Genomic DNA, 16,407 nt, shown 5'->3' on the forward strand with positions numbered 1-16,407 from the left:
GAAGACTTTTCTGATTTCAGAGATAATTTAAACTTTCTTTGAGTCTCCAACATTCTTGGTCTATTTTTTTCCCCCATTGCTGGGAATCAAACCCAGGACCTTATACATACTAAGCAAGCAATCTATTACTGAGTTATATCTGCACCCACCATGGTCCTTGTTTATTCAATACTTATTTGTATACTTGTTTTATATTGTCTTACTGGACTACACTTTTTGGACAACAAAAAACTATCAAGGAAGGCAACTCTAAATTCCTTATATATAGCTCTTATCAAAAGACACATAAACTTTTCTGAAGTGAGACAAAACAGGAGACATGAGGGAAAGAATTATAAATGTGCATTTATAAAAAATTTACATGGCAAGTGACAACAATGAAAAATTAAAATAATGTGAAACTATAGAGAAATCATTTGCAACAGTGAAATATAATCAGATTTAATATCCCAAAGTACAAACAATATCTACGATCCAATAAAAAAGATTTTAAAAACTCCTTTGGAATAGGGGTATAAGACATGGACTGGAAATTTGAAGTAAATATAAATATGTAACAAATACATGAAAAAAATTCCTTGTTGCTCAGGGGATATACAGTTTTCTACCTATTTCATCAACAAAAATGGAAATGACTGATAATTTTAGTATCATTGAAGTTATAAAGCTGTCATATCTGGCAGGATAGGCAATAAATTGTAAAATTTTTGGAGGGTATCTGGTAGCACTTGTAAAAACTTTAATGTATATACTTTTTAATCTAGTTCCAGGTGTCTAACCTCCAAAATATATATGTTTCCAATGTTATAAGTGTATTTGTTGGAGCAACATTTGTAACAGAATTATTGTTAACCTGAATATGTTCATGAATGTCCAGAATATATTGCATAAGCAAGTTGAAGAACAATATGTGGAGTACAAGAAATTGTATTTTTAGTAAAAATCAAACAAAAAAAGCATATGTGTTGTTTTATTTACACACATACACATTATAGGTCATATACACGTATAAGTCAAAATACACACACACCAGATAGTTTCCTAAGGAAATGGGGTGAGAGGATTTTTAGTTCTTATTTCATGGGTTTAGTATAAATTAGATTCACTTAATAAGTTATATGCATCCTATAACTTAAAAGAAGTTAGCAAACAGAAGAAAAATTGAAAACTGCTTTGATTGAATGTGTCTCCCAAAGTTTATGTGTTGGAAACTTAACCCCAAACATAACACTATTGGAAGGGTACCCAAATATAACAGTATTGGGAGGTCCTAATAGGAGGTGTTGAGGTCATGAATCCCCACCCTCTTGAATGAAATAATGCTACTTTTAAGAGAGCTCAAAGCTATGGTTTCAACCTCTTTCCTGTGTGTGCTATACTGCCTTTCTGCCTTTGAATGACCTAGAAAATTATCAGTGTGTACACCAGGTATTGATTAATCTATTTTGTGCTGCTGCAACAGAACACCCAACATCGGGTAAGTTATAAGGAACAGAGACATATTTCTTACTGTTCTGAAGGCTGGGAAATCAAAATCAAGGAATTGCATGTACTTAGGACCTTTTTGTTTAGTCATCCAGTGTTCAAAGGCAATTTTCTATAAAACATCTACTTAAAACTAAAATGGAAATCCTTTAGATGGGGATCCAGGTGGAAATGAACTTATTCTGAATTCATGTTTCTTTTGCTAAATTATGGTGAATAATGGAACCCAGCATTCTTCTCTTTAAAAAAATTTTGGTCTTGACTGCTTGAAACTTAGAAGTATGCTACATTTCTAACTATAACTGTTCTCCTTTGCCTAAGATGACAGTTTTAGTTAGGGTAGAAGGCTCTTACGGGAGGCAGGATGTCTTCTATTTCCCATCCATCTGTTGTGTTTGATCACAGTAAACAAATGCTTAACATGCTGTTTATATATGTATATATTATATATATATATATATATATATACATGTAACATATATAATATTTAATGAATAAAAGAGTCAGATGACTAATATATATAAAATTTAAGAAATTTTATGGCATTTTTAGGGCAAAATTTTATGAAATGTTTGTTTTCTACCTTTTAATTTATCATAAGCATCAGAAGCTATGCCTGAAATTCATTATCTAAATTGTTTTTTCAGATAATTTTTACTTAATTCTTTAATATACTTCCCAGGATCTTGGGGATGAAAGTACCCACATACATCTAACACTTTACTATATTTGAAAATACTATTAAGTGACAGTTAAAATCCATTTAAGTGCTTAATATGTAGCAGGAATGTACAGATTCTTTATATGCATTATGTCAATTGATTTTGATATTCTATAAAATATGGCACCATTCGATCTCTGAGCATAGTTCAAAGGATTTGCTCAAGGTATACAATTTTAAGTGGTGGAGACAGAATCTGACCCTGGGCTCTGGAGCCTCTTTGTCTACTGCATTGTCCTGCTCCACATGGGCTGTGTGTATTTCTTCGACAAGCAATCACCTACCACCTGATCTTCTTGACAACTCTGCACAAGGCAGACAAGACAGGGCAGAGATCACTGTCTCCTCTTTAAATAATAATAACAGAGGATTTAATTTATACAGCTAATAAGTAGTGCAGGCAAAGCTCAAACTCAGGATTCTTGTTCTTCCTCATCTGCCTTTTCTCCCACAACATGCTATTGGCAGATATTATAAGCCAAAATGACATGGTCTTGTTTGAAAATTTCTTATTTATTCTTATATAAAAGACAGATTTTGGACATACTTCATAGATAACTATTATATAGCCATATTAATTACACAATGTTAAAAAGTTCTATTTTTCACTGACTTAAGAAGAGATGCAACATACAAAATAACCAGGAATTACTTAAGTGATATTGAAACAGAATATCTTAGAACTGATGAATGAAAAAGTTACATATATGCATAAAATTAAAACAATTAGTGCAAGAAAGGAAATAAACAGTTTAAATCCAATTTATTGGGTCAAAGCATTGAAGTACTTGTGAAAAGTGAAACAGAACACATAACTAAGAGACATTCACATTACCTTTGGATATTTTTTCTTTTGGCTGAGAGATAACAAGTGTCACATCCTCTGGTGCGTTTTGCAAAATTTCAACTGCAGTATGGTGGCTGACCCCCTCCAGACTCACACTATTCACAGATATCAAACGGTCTCCTGTAAAAATAGAAACCCAGTACTTTCAACGACAAAGAAAAAAATCATTTCAAATCTTAGAAATGTCAACCCTTCTCCAGTATTTTTGTTTTGCCTAAGTTCCCCTTTTGCCCTCTGCAAATTCATGCCTATTTTAAGAAAGTACCTAAGAAATGAACAAAATGTGGAGTACCTGGCTTTAAGCATCCATCCAAGTCAGCTGGTCCTCCAGGAGTAATTGAACTGATGAATACACCTAGATCCAGTCTTCCCATTTTCTCCCCACCAATAATTTGAAATCCTGTAAAAGAGCACATTTTAAAAAGATCTTCACGATACTGATGTTCCCAATGTCTAATGATTAGCCATCTTGAAATACAAAAATGTGAAGACTGAGATCAAATGATTAATACATAACATGTAGAAGACAGAACCTCTGTTAAACATGGTGGAAGTATCTTGCAGGCTCTTTGTCTTTGGTATTTTGTGATTTGGTGGGAGAGGTGATGGGTTATGGGTGAACAGCCAGTATCTTGATCATAACCAGCTCAATGCCAATGCTATGCTTTAGACTTCTTTTGTTTGAACACTCACAGACCTTCAAGAATCTCATGGTGACTTACCTAAGCCATAATTTGCATCTTTTTTCAGGTTCACCAATGTGATCTCTCTTTCTGGTGAAGATACAATGCTCCATCTTTTGTGTAGCACATCTAAAGGGTATTTATAATTTTAAGAGAATATAAATAAAACATGCTCAGGCATTAAAATTGTCAGTTTGTTCCAATTTAAGTGCTAACAAAGACTGTTAGTACATTATTCAGTCACTTTAAAAATATATTTTAACATTACTGGCACTGCTACCAAATATATATATATCCCCATCTCCCTTGCTCCCTGAAATAGAATCCAGGGCCTTGGGTATGCTAAACAAGCACTCTACCACTGAGCCATACCCCAAGCCCTATTATATATTTTTAAATTTGTTTTAATTAGTTATACATGACAGTAGAATGTACTTTGATACATCATATATAATGGAGTATAATTTCTCATTCTTCTGGTTATACATGAAGTAGAATACCACTGGACATGGGGTAATAATGTCTGATTCATTCTATTATCCTTCCTATCCCCATACTCCTCCCCTCCCTTCACTCCCCTCTACCTAATCTATATGATATTTTTATAGTAATTTATAGTTTACAAAATGATTACACAACATTTGTTCGTCATAAACTATTCCTTTTGAAATGGTGTAGTTTATTTAAAAATGAGTAAATAAGAGGATAAATGATTTGAGTAAGTTTAGTAAGAAAGCACAGAAAAGAGTTGACTCTTCAACTTCAGTTTTCTATCTCTAAGTTACATCACAGTTGACTGTCTGAGTATAACATTCAATATACTAAAAACTTCCCTCTACCTGGGTAAGACAGAACATGGAGACCTGTAATCCCAGCAACTCAGGAAACTGAGGCAGGAGGATTATAAATTCGAGGCCAGCCTAGGCAATTTACAGAGATCTATCTCAAAATATATATATCCCGGGCCTGGGATATAGCTCAGTGGTAGAGCACTTGCCACTTGCCTAACATGCAAGGCCCTGGGTTCAATCCCCCATACCACAACCACAGCACCTTCACACACACACACCCAACATTTCCTTCTAATTTAACGGTTGACTTTTTAAAATAATTAATAAAATACTATTATTAAGTTCTTGAGTAAAACAGCACTAAGAAGTAACTGAATCTTTTTTAAAAATCCCACTAGTAATGACTTGTCTAGCGCATTTAGTCTCCAAAGATTTTCAACTACCGTTTTAGAGGTAAGCAATATAGCTGGCATCACTGCCCCCCAAATGCTTGAAGTCAATATTTAGTAAATGCTAGCAAAATAAATTATTTAAATAAATGTCAGCATCAAAACTAGAATTTACTCTGATTTCCACTTACTTTTTATTTAAATAGGCTAAACACTCACAAATACCTTCTTAATGAAATCAATAAATATAAAACTTCATTGCCATTTTAATCAAGTTAATTCATCTATTTAGTAATTAAAGCATTTGAACACACAGAATTCTTAACATCAATTGCAACTCGATAGTGCAAACTGGTCTGTGTATGAAAATGGTAGTGGTGATGAGTTCAACACATTCCGAAAGGTAGTTTTGTAAACTGAATCTTCAAATTCAAACTCTACCTAGTTCTGAAGCATAATGAAGCTATTTGAAAAGTAGAGATTTTGAATTCATTAACTCATAAACCAGAATTTCCTTAAATCTTCATATGCATTTTTGTAACAAATCACTATAACCATAGATCTTTTTATCTTATTTATAAATGTTCCAATTTAAGATCATCATCCATGTACTTAAAACTTTGTTAAAGTTACAAAACAACTAGTAATTTTGTTACACAATAGATAATTGATGCCTAAGTGATGTAAATGTGATACTTCATATTCTAGAAGCAAATCCCTTTAGTTTGAGAAAACAATAACAATCATTTTCTCTTATGAGATAATTAATTTTTTTTGTACTACTGGAGATATTCTACTCAGGACTTCCTACATGCTAGGCAAGTGTGCTACTACTGAACCACACCTCCAGTCCTTTTTAAATTGCATTTTGAAACAGGTTCTCACTAAATTGACTAGGCTGGCCTCAAAATTGCCATCCTCCTGCCTCGGCCTCTCAAGTAGCTGGGATTACAGTGTGTGTCCCCAACTACCCTTGTATCCTAAGCACCATTTTAGTAAAAGTTTCTTGGCTCCCAGTAGTGTATGTGCTACTATTCTGTTGTTTCTTTTTGGCTAAAACTTAGTTACAATCAATGAGTAACATTAATTAGGTATTTTTAATGATTTTGTTAATGAAATTCCAAAAAAATTCCTGGACAATGGTTTGAAGAACTCTGCATGTTAGGGAGTCCTAAGCAAAAGCCCATCCATTACTTAAGGCCTAGTTTAAAAATATTTTCTAAATATCCAAGATTCCTTTGTCCTAAAATAGGCAATTACTTTTAGTTTTCAGTTAGAACAAATATGAAATAACACAAAACAAAACTCATAAGATAAAATAAAACAAATAAAAAGCAAGGCCACATTAAGAATTGAAACAAGCAAATGTTTAAGTGACCACCTTGGTGAAGTAGTAAGAGACAAGTACAAAATCAATTGCTTTGTAAAGTGATTAACTGATAATGGTTGCTTTGAATTTCCATTTTCCCCTCAAGTTTCAGATTTAAGCACTTGCTGCCCAAGAATTACAACACTTGGAAACTGAAATGAAATTCATTACTCTATGGTACTTGGTAAGTCCAAGTGCATGTAGTTTCCAGAAAAACAAATTCCAAGAAGTATAAACAGAATAAAATGAAAAAAATAAAGAGAAACAAGAGGTGTGTTTGGAGGAGGGGGCTGGTTTGAGGTGGATGATCCCTTCCGAGTTACTCTGTTCCTTATCCCAATCAAGAAAGAAAAGTATTGGGCTGGGGTTGTGGCTCAGTGGTAGAACAATTGCCTAGCATGTGTGAGGCACTGGGTTTGATCCTCAGCACCACATAAAAATAAATAAAATAAAAGTATAAGAAAGAAAGAAAGAAAGGTACTTAACCTCGCCAGTTTTTAAATGTAAACATTTGTCACCATTGTAAAGATGAAATCAGCTCATGTTATAGTGTTTCTGCTTTTGAATAATACTATGAACGTTCCTATGGAATATCTGTTATGTCATATATTCATTCCAAGAATAAAAATGCCATTTTGTTTTATTTTCACTTCCAACATATATGATAACAGAATTGGTTATTAATATTACTCATCTGGCTAATAAGTATGTGTGTGTGCATATTTGTATAGCTATCTTACCTCCCTAACTAGAAGCAACAGAGCTCTCTATATTATTTAAGGACTTACTACTGAGATTTCAGCATCCATTAATTCAATTAGTCTATCTTCAAATGTTTTCTGAGCAACTTTTCTGTCAAAGTCTTTCACTAGGCTTTTTTGGGAAATAAAATGAGATAATGTACATGAAAGATGCTAGCACAGCAAATGTAAGGAAAGCAAACTAACTTTACTATGAAATAGAATGCTTTCGGTACTGTCAATAAGTAGCTGCATTAAAAAGGAATGCGTTAGACCTAGAGAGAGATCCTAAGGAGTACCACAGCAGTTTGGAGAGAGTAGAGGCTTCTTGCAGGAGTTAGAGAGGTAGATATCAAGGAAGTGGGGTAGGATTTTAAGAAGTTGAATATATAGATGGTTATACCACAACAACTAAGACATTCGCAAAAGCTGAAATTTGAAGAAGTCTAAAAGTGTTAATGGGAAATATTTGGAGAATGAGATTTGAGTAGGTGGAAGTTGAATATTTGATTAGAACGAATATTTGATTAGAAATGGAAACTTTGCTAACCCACTTTTTAAAAATGGGACATTCTTTCTCCCCCACTCAGTCTTGGTAATACACAAAGTGACATATCAATGTGGAGGGCAGAGGATGTCAGTGTAGTAGTTGCATGTTACTAAACAATATTGTACACATGCTGGGTGCCCATTTATCAACTCTTTTCATATAGCTGATGTTCAAAATACTTTTAATTTTTGTTAAATTGGGGGACACAGCATATGAGGCTATATAGGAGTCTGCAAAGTTTCTTTTCTCCTTAATAGGCATCACATCAAATTTTACAAATATTATGAAGTGGAAAAGAACTTCAACTTGAAAATTCCAGTTCTTTAAGTAATACATGCTGGTGCCATTTCCAGTAATGTTCACCTGGGAAATAAGCTGAAAAGAACTGATCAGCATGTAATTTAGAAATTGTATGCACACTCTGCTTTAGGGACTGTTGTTCTAATGCTGCCTGCTCAACTCTCATGAAGTTCGTGGACGTATACAGTCCTCAATTAAAATAAGTCAAGTAACACTGTTGACAGGTATGTCTATGAGTAAACTAAATTGTCTAGTAAAACAATATTAAAACTGTAATGGAATAGGAGAAGACTTCAAGGAAGTAGGGTAGGATTTTAATAAGTGAAAAATGGAGATGGCTATAAAAACTGAATCAATCTAAAAATAAGTCAACCATTACTTTAGCAAGAAAAATTAATTTAATTTTATGACCATTTGTGATTTAATCTGGAAAAATGTGTCAATATCATTGGTGCCATGCCATTAATTGAAAGAATTAAAAGAGGAAACTCTGATACAGAACTTAGTAGAGAAGGCTCTGGGTAAATCTATCACTCACTCTGAGGGGGAAAAAGACCTATTTCACCTCTTGGGGATGATGGGTCAGCAGTACCATAGTGGTATAAAAACTAAGAGAAGTATTTTTCATTGTTATGTTACTTACTGCTATATATGCCAGTGGTAAAGTGGATCATAACTAAAATTTTGGGGTTTTTACTTCCAAGTCAGTGCTTATTAGTTAAGTCAATTAAGATCATGTAACATCTTTGGGACTCATTTAAATGATCTATAGAATAAAAAGACTTGAACTGGATAACCTTTAAAGTTCCCTTCAGTTTTCAGTTTAGTTGACCACCTTTTACATTTTGTTAATTCTACTCTCTGTTCCATTCTTTATCTGTACTTTAGATGTTCAATTTTAAATATAATTTTCAAATTGCAGGCATTTAAATGAAGCCTTCATGGGAGGAAAACTAGCACTTGAAACTACAATGGTTCTTGACACCTGAGTAAAAAAAATGTATTTTAAAATCTTATTTCTATTTGTATAACACTTTATTACTTGGGAGTTAAGATTGCTCATAAAAAGATAATAATTAGTTTTAACACTGGAAAAAATTTATATCAGTGTTTGTACCATGTTACTATGTCCCAGAATAACCTACTTTATAGGAGTTTTTTTGTTTTTTGCATTTTGTATTTGTTATGAGTCCTGTGTGCAACCCCATAAAATACTAGCATGCATTTTGTGGTTTGGATATTTCAGGAAACAACATGAAAAACTCAGCTAAAAGGGTCTGAAATGTTTTACATATCTCTCTTTCAAAGTGTGAATTTAGAACACTCATGACTTTTTAATTTATTTTTTAGTTTTTCATATTCTTAAAGAATTTCTGGAGGCCATAAAAGATAAGATTGAATTTAATGCATTCATTCTTATTTTAAGTGACAAATAATTCAGTATTAGATAATGCTTTCTTTATAATTCTCATCTAATAATCTTGGTCAGCAGGAAGAGCACTGATATGAGAAGAAGAAGCCCTATATTCAACTTGTGGGCAATTAATTTAATTTTATGACCATTTGTGATTTTATCTGGAAAAATGTGTTTGCCATGCTTTAGGTGTGAAAATTTCACTCTCAACAGAATACTAATCCAGCCCACTTAGGTAGGTTCAAAAAGAATTCTGAGAAAAGTATGGACTAGTTTGCAAGTTGACTGGGGAATACCTATGAGAAGGTGAATTAGCCCTTCTGTAAGGGTGGGGTGGAAAGATAAAGCTTCTAAATGTTCCAGCAGAAAAATTATTTAAACCTGCCCATGCTTATTGGATATTCAGTGTAATAGCCCTCAGATACTAGATTAAAACATATTGCAAGTTCTCATTCTTGAAGAGATTATTATCTTGTTTCTTTCAAAGTTTAGCAGGGAGATATAAAATTATAGATAGTCATTCTTATGCTGGGAGGTAATCTAGAAAGTAGATTAGAGCATGGGCTCTGGAAACTGACTGCCTATGTTCAGAGATCATGGTTCTGCTAAACGCTAGTTCTGCGACCTGCACAACTGAACTTCTTTATGCTATGGATTCTCTCTCATTTGTGAAGAGGAAATAACATTTTGCATCCATTTCATAGGGTTGTTGTGGAAATAAAGAGAAAAATAATGTAAAGTGCTTAAAACCTTAAAATAGTGCTTAGTCCATAGCAAGCACTCAATAACTATTAGTCAATAATTATTACCATTATGGACAAGTTAAAAGAAAAACTATTTTAGGTATGCAAGTGATGTAGATTTCATTCTAATGTATGAATTTTGATCATCAGAAAACTATATATGAAGGTATTAGTAACTTAGGGCCAAGTATATGCTCAGGATTTTTTTCTTTAATTATATGCCCTTAGTTTTTCTGAGGATTAATTAATCCAAAATAGAGTTGACAAAAAACACTTCCTCATTTACTATAAGTACTTAAGACAGTGTATGTATTTTATATTGTAAACAATTTACTTCCAAGAAAGATTTTTCTCTCTTGAAGAATGACTATGTGTATTTCTATTAAGGGAATGACAATGGTATGAAGAAGCACTTTGGTGTTTGACAGTTTTGCCTACAAAAACTTCAATTCCAAATGATTCAACAATTTTTTTTTTAACTCTTCCTTTTTTGCCTTTGCTATCAGGAAAATTAGAACTAAACATATCTTCATCAAGTTTAGCTGTATCAATCATTTTGATTAGCATATTTACTTCTTTCTCATCAGGCTTTTTAGTTTAATTTTCAGAGTCTGAGGGGAAGACTGAAAGATTTTTGGAGAAAATCAATACATGGGGAGTAACAAAACACTTTTTCTACCCATAAAATTCTTAGAAAGATCGAAAAAGATAATACATATTAAAATACTTTCAAAATTCTAAAAATTTGAATACACTAACTCAAGCCACTGCACATTTCTAGTCTTCTTCCTACAACTTTGTTTCTAAGATTCCGTCTAAACTGTAAATCTCAACATTGTAAGTCTCCAAATTCTCCCCATAATACTTAGGATAAGACTGAAAACTGATTCCTACTTAGTTCTCAAGCTTTGTCCTGACCGTCACATGCCTCCATACTGATACTTACTGTTTCCAGAATCATGTCTTTCTAATCATGTTGTTCCCTTGATCTGGAATGCTTATCTCCACTATTCTGGCTGAGCAAATCCTCCTCTGAAGATTCAGCTCAAGCATCTTTTCTTTCTTTTTTTTTTTTTTTGAGGTGCTGGGGATTGAACCCAGGGCCTTGTGCATGCGAGGCAAGCACTCTACCAACTGAGCTACATCCCCAGCTCCTCAAGCATCTTTTTAAAATAACTTTTTAGTCAAAATTATCTCCCACCTGAAATACTACCTTAGTTTTCAATTAGTGTTCTTATCTCCAATTTGTCATGCATTTACTTCATCAATAGTAGCTTAATTTTTGTCCCATTACAAAACTATAATGCTGAAAAATACAACTCTCCTTTGACTCCAATTAAGGCCTAAATCCTTGGCATAGAATTAAAGAATTTCATATCCTATCATATGGGGTGTAAGAAAAGAGAAAGGATATTAAAAATGAGGGGAAAAACATTTTGTAAACCTACCATTTTCTTTTAAAGGTACCTGGGATGAAGAATTTCCAGAACTATGCATACTCATTCCTGTGGTATAAATTAAATTATTAGACATTTATAAGATGGTCAGATACTATAGAAGTAATTTCTTCTGACAAATTTATAAAAATCAATAAAACATTAAGGCAGCAACATTTTAATTTACACTGACAAAAATATGTCTTCCCACAATGGGCATACTATTTTTAAATAGTAGTCAAGCATATTAACTTGTTTTGCAGAATAAATTTAAACACAAATGTATTGTTTCTGACAGTGACATTTTGATATGTCAAATATGAAATGATGAAATTGAGCTTTAAAAGCATTTGTTCACATGTTAAAAGAAAATTCAATATTCAATAAGAAAGAATGATTTAAATAGAAAACAAATGCAAAAAATAAATTTCCTCTTATAGGTTTTATCTCTTTTACTATGCAAAACTATTACTTGCCTGATATATGTGAAAAATTTATGTATGACAAAGCCTTCTTAATAAAAATAGATTAGAATCTATGAAACCTCATTATATGTGAGTATACTCTGAAATTTTTTTCCCCAAAGGATTCTTATTACACTGTTTTCAACAACACAGGGTTATCTGTAGGATTAAATCTTGTCTTTCATCTACTTTAATTTTTTAAACTGATTCAACTTAAAAGGACAGTATAATCTCTGGAAGTTGTGGATGTCTATATTAATAATGTCGCTTTTCAAAAATATTTAACTATAACATAAAATATTTTTCTGACTTCATTTACTCAACATGCTCTACTCCAATTACAAAAATAAAAAAAAGAAAACTACATTTAACTTTAGGTAATTTGGGTAAAATGCTGGGCCCAAGGAGAGTTAAGCACTAGTATTTGGTGAAACAACTGAAGTGGGTATCCTTCTTCCTTTCTTTCTCTTCAGCGGCTTCATATTTTGAGTAGTAGTTCTGATCTCTGTGCTAAAATATGGACTCCTCTGAAAGACTGACTTCACTGCATTTCCCTTCAAAGACACATGAGGCAAAGGCATCCTAAACTATATATCATATAAGGTAATGTGTGAGGATGTATTTGGGGTATACGTGTATATATGCACACATGCATTCCTGTAGACACACAACTTCTACATTTAAATAATTAACAGGTCCCTAAAAGCTAGCTAAGAGACTTTGAAGAAACTTAAAATCAACTAAGAATTTCCACCTATCAACCATTGCATATTTCATAAAATTATTTAAGTTTTTTAGAGACAATTCCATTCATGCTAAGTTGAAAGAAGCCTAAATAAACATTTTGAAAAGTGTAGTAGTATCATATTCCACTCACACAGGCTTGTAATAAAAAGCCAAGGGAAGACAATCCAAAGCAATGGCACAAAATGGGTTCTCTCAGTATGACTATCATGACTACTGTGACTAAGAGGAAGCCAAGTAATAGTGCCATGAAGCGATTTTGTGTTCAATCAATTTTTTTTTTTTTACTTTATTTGGTAAATTTTAAGTAGATAGTCACTGTTTTGGCAGTTAGGACATGGAACCCAAAATAATTTCTTGGTAATCAACATGATCCTGTTCATTTCACTATGAGCATGAGGTATGGGATAAAGAAGGTAAGCTTGTTTATGCTGACCTATGACATATGCTTGACCAGGGTCTTCAGTGGTTGAGTCTGATTCATGTTTCCTCCTTTCAGGGCTTCTATTTAAACTTGCAACAGACTTTGAACTAAAGAGGGAAAAGGAAGGTAGGAGGGGAAGTGTCAATGTAAAAAAAAAAATGGTGAAAATAATAAAATGTCTAAACAAAAACAAATGTATGAAATGTAGAATTTACAAATATGTAGTTTGGGTTAATTAATCATGTTCTTACTTAAGTTTTGTGAGTGCTGCCAAAGATTCTGTATCAGATCTTGCCATCTGGTGAAAGGGTTTTCCCACTAACTCCACAACCGTCTGAGGTGGGGATTCCATGTTAACAATGACATTTTTCCGATGAGGATAGAGAGAGGCCTGACTGAGATCATGGTATGATTTACTCATCCCTCTAGGCTTTTCCTCCCATGAAGCTTTGTCACTCTTCTCTTTTGAATTGTTTTGCAATGGCTGGTAAAGCGACAGCTCTGAGCAGGATAGCCTCTTCAGAATCTCAGCTTGAACTGATAAAGGTCGAACCGCAAGTTTGTTCAGGGTGCTGCTGGCCAGACTGCCAGTGCTGATTGCGCGTCCCATATTAAATCCTCTAACGGAATCTGCTTGGAGATTCAGGCTCCTAAACGAAGCTCTCTCTACAAGGAAATAGGATTGCTTTACGTGATGGAAACACCGCAGTACCTTGGTGAGAAGAGTTATTTTAATAAGTAAAATACAGCATGCAGTTTTTAACCATTTTGATTGCCAGCATAAGTAGAGAGCTCTCACAGTGTGGCAATCAAGGGTTTTAAAAAAGAAGTTTGACGATCCTGGTTTTCATACCATCTCTCCATCCTTTTAGCTCTTGGTCAGTCACAGCCTATTCAATGTTTTACACTTCATCTCATAATTCTTAGATCCGAAAATGTTTACAATTTAGGCCTGCTGACCCTGATTTTTTTTATAGCTTTCACTTAGAAATGAGAGTGTCACTTAAAAGAGAAATTTTCAACTCCAGCAGCATTTCTGCTAAAGTATCAGAAAACCAAGGATGGGGAGAGGGAAAGGTGAAACCCGGATGGGCTAACATGCCTGAAAAAGAAGTTGCACAGAGAAAAGTTTTGCCCAGAGAAAAAGCTCTCGATTATTGTATTTTTCAAAGCTTAATGCAGATTGTGGTGATGGTGTACCACTGTGAATGTACTAAAAACCACTGAATCATACACTTTACAATGACATATTATGTACATTATAGTTCAATGATGCTGTTACCAAAAAAAATAAAAAATAAAAAATAAAAAAGATTTTAAGGCAAAAAAATTTTCTTGTTATTTCACTATTAGGCCAATTCCCACCTTCCCACCTTGCTGACCTCGTGATTTAATTGAGGCACAGGAGCCATGGGAGAATCAAATAGTACCATGGGAGAATCAAATAGTACTAATCTTCTCTCTTTTGGTATCTGTAAATTAACACGATCAGTGAGCTGGAAATCTAAAGACATATCTAAAATCATCTTTTACATTCTAAATTTAGAAATACTAGAAAAGAGGTGCTTGGCTATTCTATTCAATAGGAACTAATATCAGAGCAATTTTTTAACATTTAAGACCACTAACAAAAACACTGCATCATCGATAAATAAAGGACTAGGAGCATAAAATTTCAAATGATTTAGTTATTCATGAATTAATCCACATCACAAGGTACTGTTTGTTCCCTCCTGGAAAGTAGTAACCCTGTGTTACACTCTATTTGGAATAAATAGTGTTGACCACTATGTAAAACAGTTAGGAAAATTTTCTTTTAAAAAGAAAAATGTCAAATAATTAGTGATTAGATCCTTAAATTTTTTCACTTATCTTCTAATTTCTAAGAAGTTTCATAATATTTCATCTCAGGTAGAAAAAAGGTAGGAAAACATTGGAGATTTTTTAATATCTAAGCATCAAAATGAAGTTTAAATAAACATGTCTCATTGTCACCAGGAAAATTCAATTCAGGTTAAAATAAGACCTCCATAAAAGACTTTTAGTTTAAAAATTCCTATAAAATATGGAATTTTGTTAGAACAGATAACACCATTCTATTTTCTTTTGAGAGCAGCCTTTATCAAACAAGGAAAATGAAGCCTTATTCAGATTCAATTGTTATATAATTCCAAAGTAATGTAATTGTATTCAGTATGTAAAAGGAAATGACTTTATATTCAGAAGAATTCTTCATTTTTAAGGAGAATATAGACCAAACTTTGGTAATAAGGGCAGCCAGTTCAGTTTAGATTTTGTCAGTTTTGTGAACACAACAGGGATTATGGATATTCAAATTCATTCATAACCTACTCTTGCATAGAGCTTAAAACAGCATACATAATCATGGGATAGGAGCACAAACCAACTACTTATCTCATCTGTCACACTGTCTTCCAACTGGAAAGAACTCCAACATGGTCCATTAGTATAGAAAAGAACATTAGAATGAGCCTGTATCCTAATACTAAATATGTAAATTTTAACTCAAAAGTTTGCTAGTTCCACACTTAGTCTGCAATGTATACCTTCTACTCTGTTTCTGTCATTGTTCAGTCCCTTACATCATTTTATATTTCTCTATATTGTCAACTTAAGCTCTTTTGAAGAGAGCAACTTCATTTCTTCTGTTATTTCATAGTGCTTGCCACTTATAAATAGTAAGTGCTCAGTAAGTGATTTTTCTAAAAAATTATTTTCACGTAAATTACTTATTTATAAAACTCTTCAAATATTAAAAGTACTGCATTAGGAATTAAGAGATCAGCATTCAACCCTAGTTTGACTTCTTATTATTTGAGATTAGGTGAGATACTGTCTTCTCTGAACCTATTCCCTCATTAGTAAAATTTTAGACTTAGAGGACTGTAAGGTCTTTTCTAGCACCAATATTCTACCCTAATAAGGAAGTAGCACACATTTTTTAGCTCATCAACCTCCTAGGGACTATAGCAGTAAATTCACTTGTTTGGTATGGACAGCTAAATAGGTAGATACCTAATTCTATCCCAATTCCAGTCAGGAAAGAGTTCCTTTGAAGGTTTAGCAAAATCTGGGAAAATAGAGAGATCATACCATCTTAAAATGCTTTTACCATCCAAGTTTAAGGATGGATAGCCATTTGGTTCCTAGGGGCTCATCTGTGTGATATGAAGAGGATTTCCCCTTCATGGATGAAAACAATGAATATCTAAAAATTCAGTTACTTTCCTAAGGTCATTCATCTACTACTGCTGTTGCTACTACATGGTGTGTAGTACACAACAGA

General features: G+C 33.2%; 1 protein-coding gene and 1 non-coding gene across 12 annotated transcripts in view; both read right to left on the bottom strand.

The window, feature by feature from the left end:
- Ptpn13 (protein tyrosine phosphatase non-receptor type 13) overlaps window positions 1-16,407 on the bottom strand; it is a 189,038-nt gene that overhangs the window by 46,797 nt on the left and 125,834 nt on the right. For 7 of the 11 annotated variants that reach the window (XM_047565871.1, XM_047565869.1, XM_047565866.1 and 4 more), the window contains 6 exons: window positions 13,352-13,766; window positions 13,113-13,207; window positions 11,481-11,537; window positions 3,776-3,865; window positions 3,346-3,453; window positions 3,042-3,173 (listed from right to left, as the gene is read on the bottom strand). In XM_047565871.1, the coding sequence (XP_047421827.1) occupies window positions 3,042-3,173; window positions 3,346-3,453; window positions 3,776-3,865; window positions 11,481-11,537; window positions 13,113-13,207; window positions 13,352-13,766 (897 nt within the window). The remainder of the gene's footprint in view (window positions 1-3,041; window positions 3,174-3,345; window positions 3,454-3,775; window positions 3,866-11,480; window positions 11,538-13,112; window positions 13,208-13,351; window positions 13,767-16,407) is intronic. The other 4 variants (XM_047565868.1, XM_047565867.1, XM_047565873.1 and 1 more) reach the window with 2 other exon arrangements.
- On the bottom strand, window positions 11,109-11,182 carry Trnaa-cgc (transfer RNA alanine (anticodon CGC)). The gene has a single exon. It is a non-coding gene; the product is annotated as a tRNA-Ala (tRNA).

Source organism: Sciurus carolinensis, chromosome 10 (genome assembly GCF_902686445.1).
Source record: "Sciurus carolinensis chromosome 10, mSciCar1.2, whole genome shotgun sequence".
Lineage (NCBI taxonomy): Eukaryota > Metazoa > Chordata > Mammalia > Rodentia > Sciuridae > Sciurus > Sciurus carolinensis.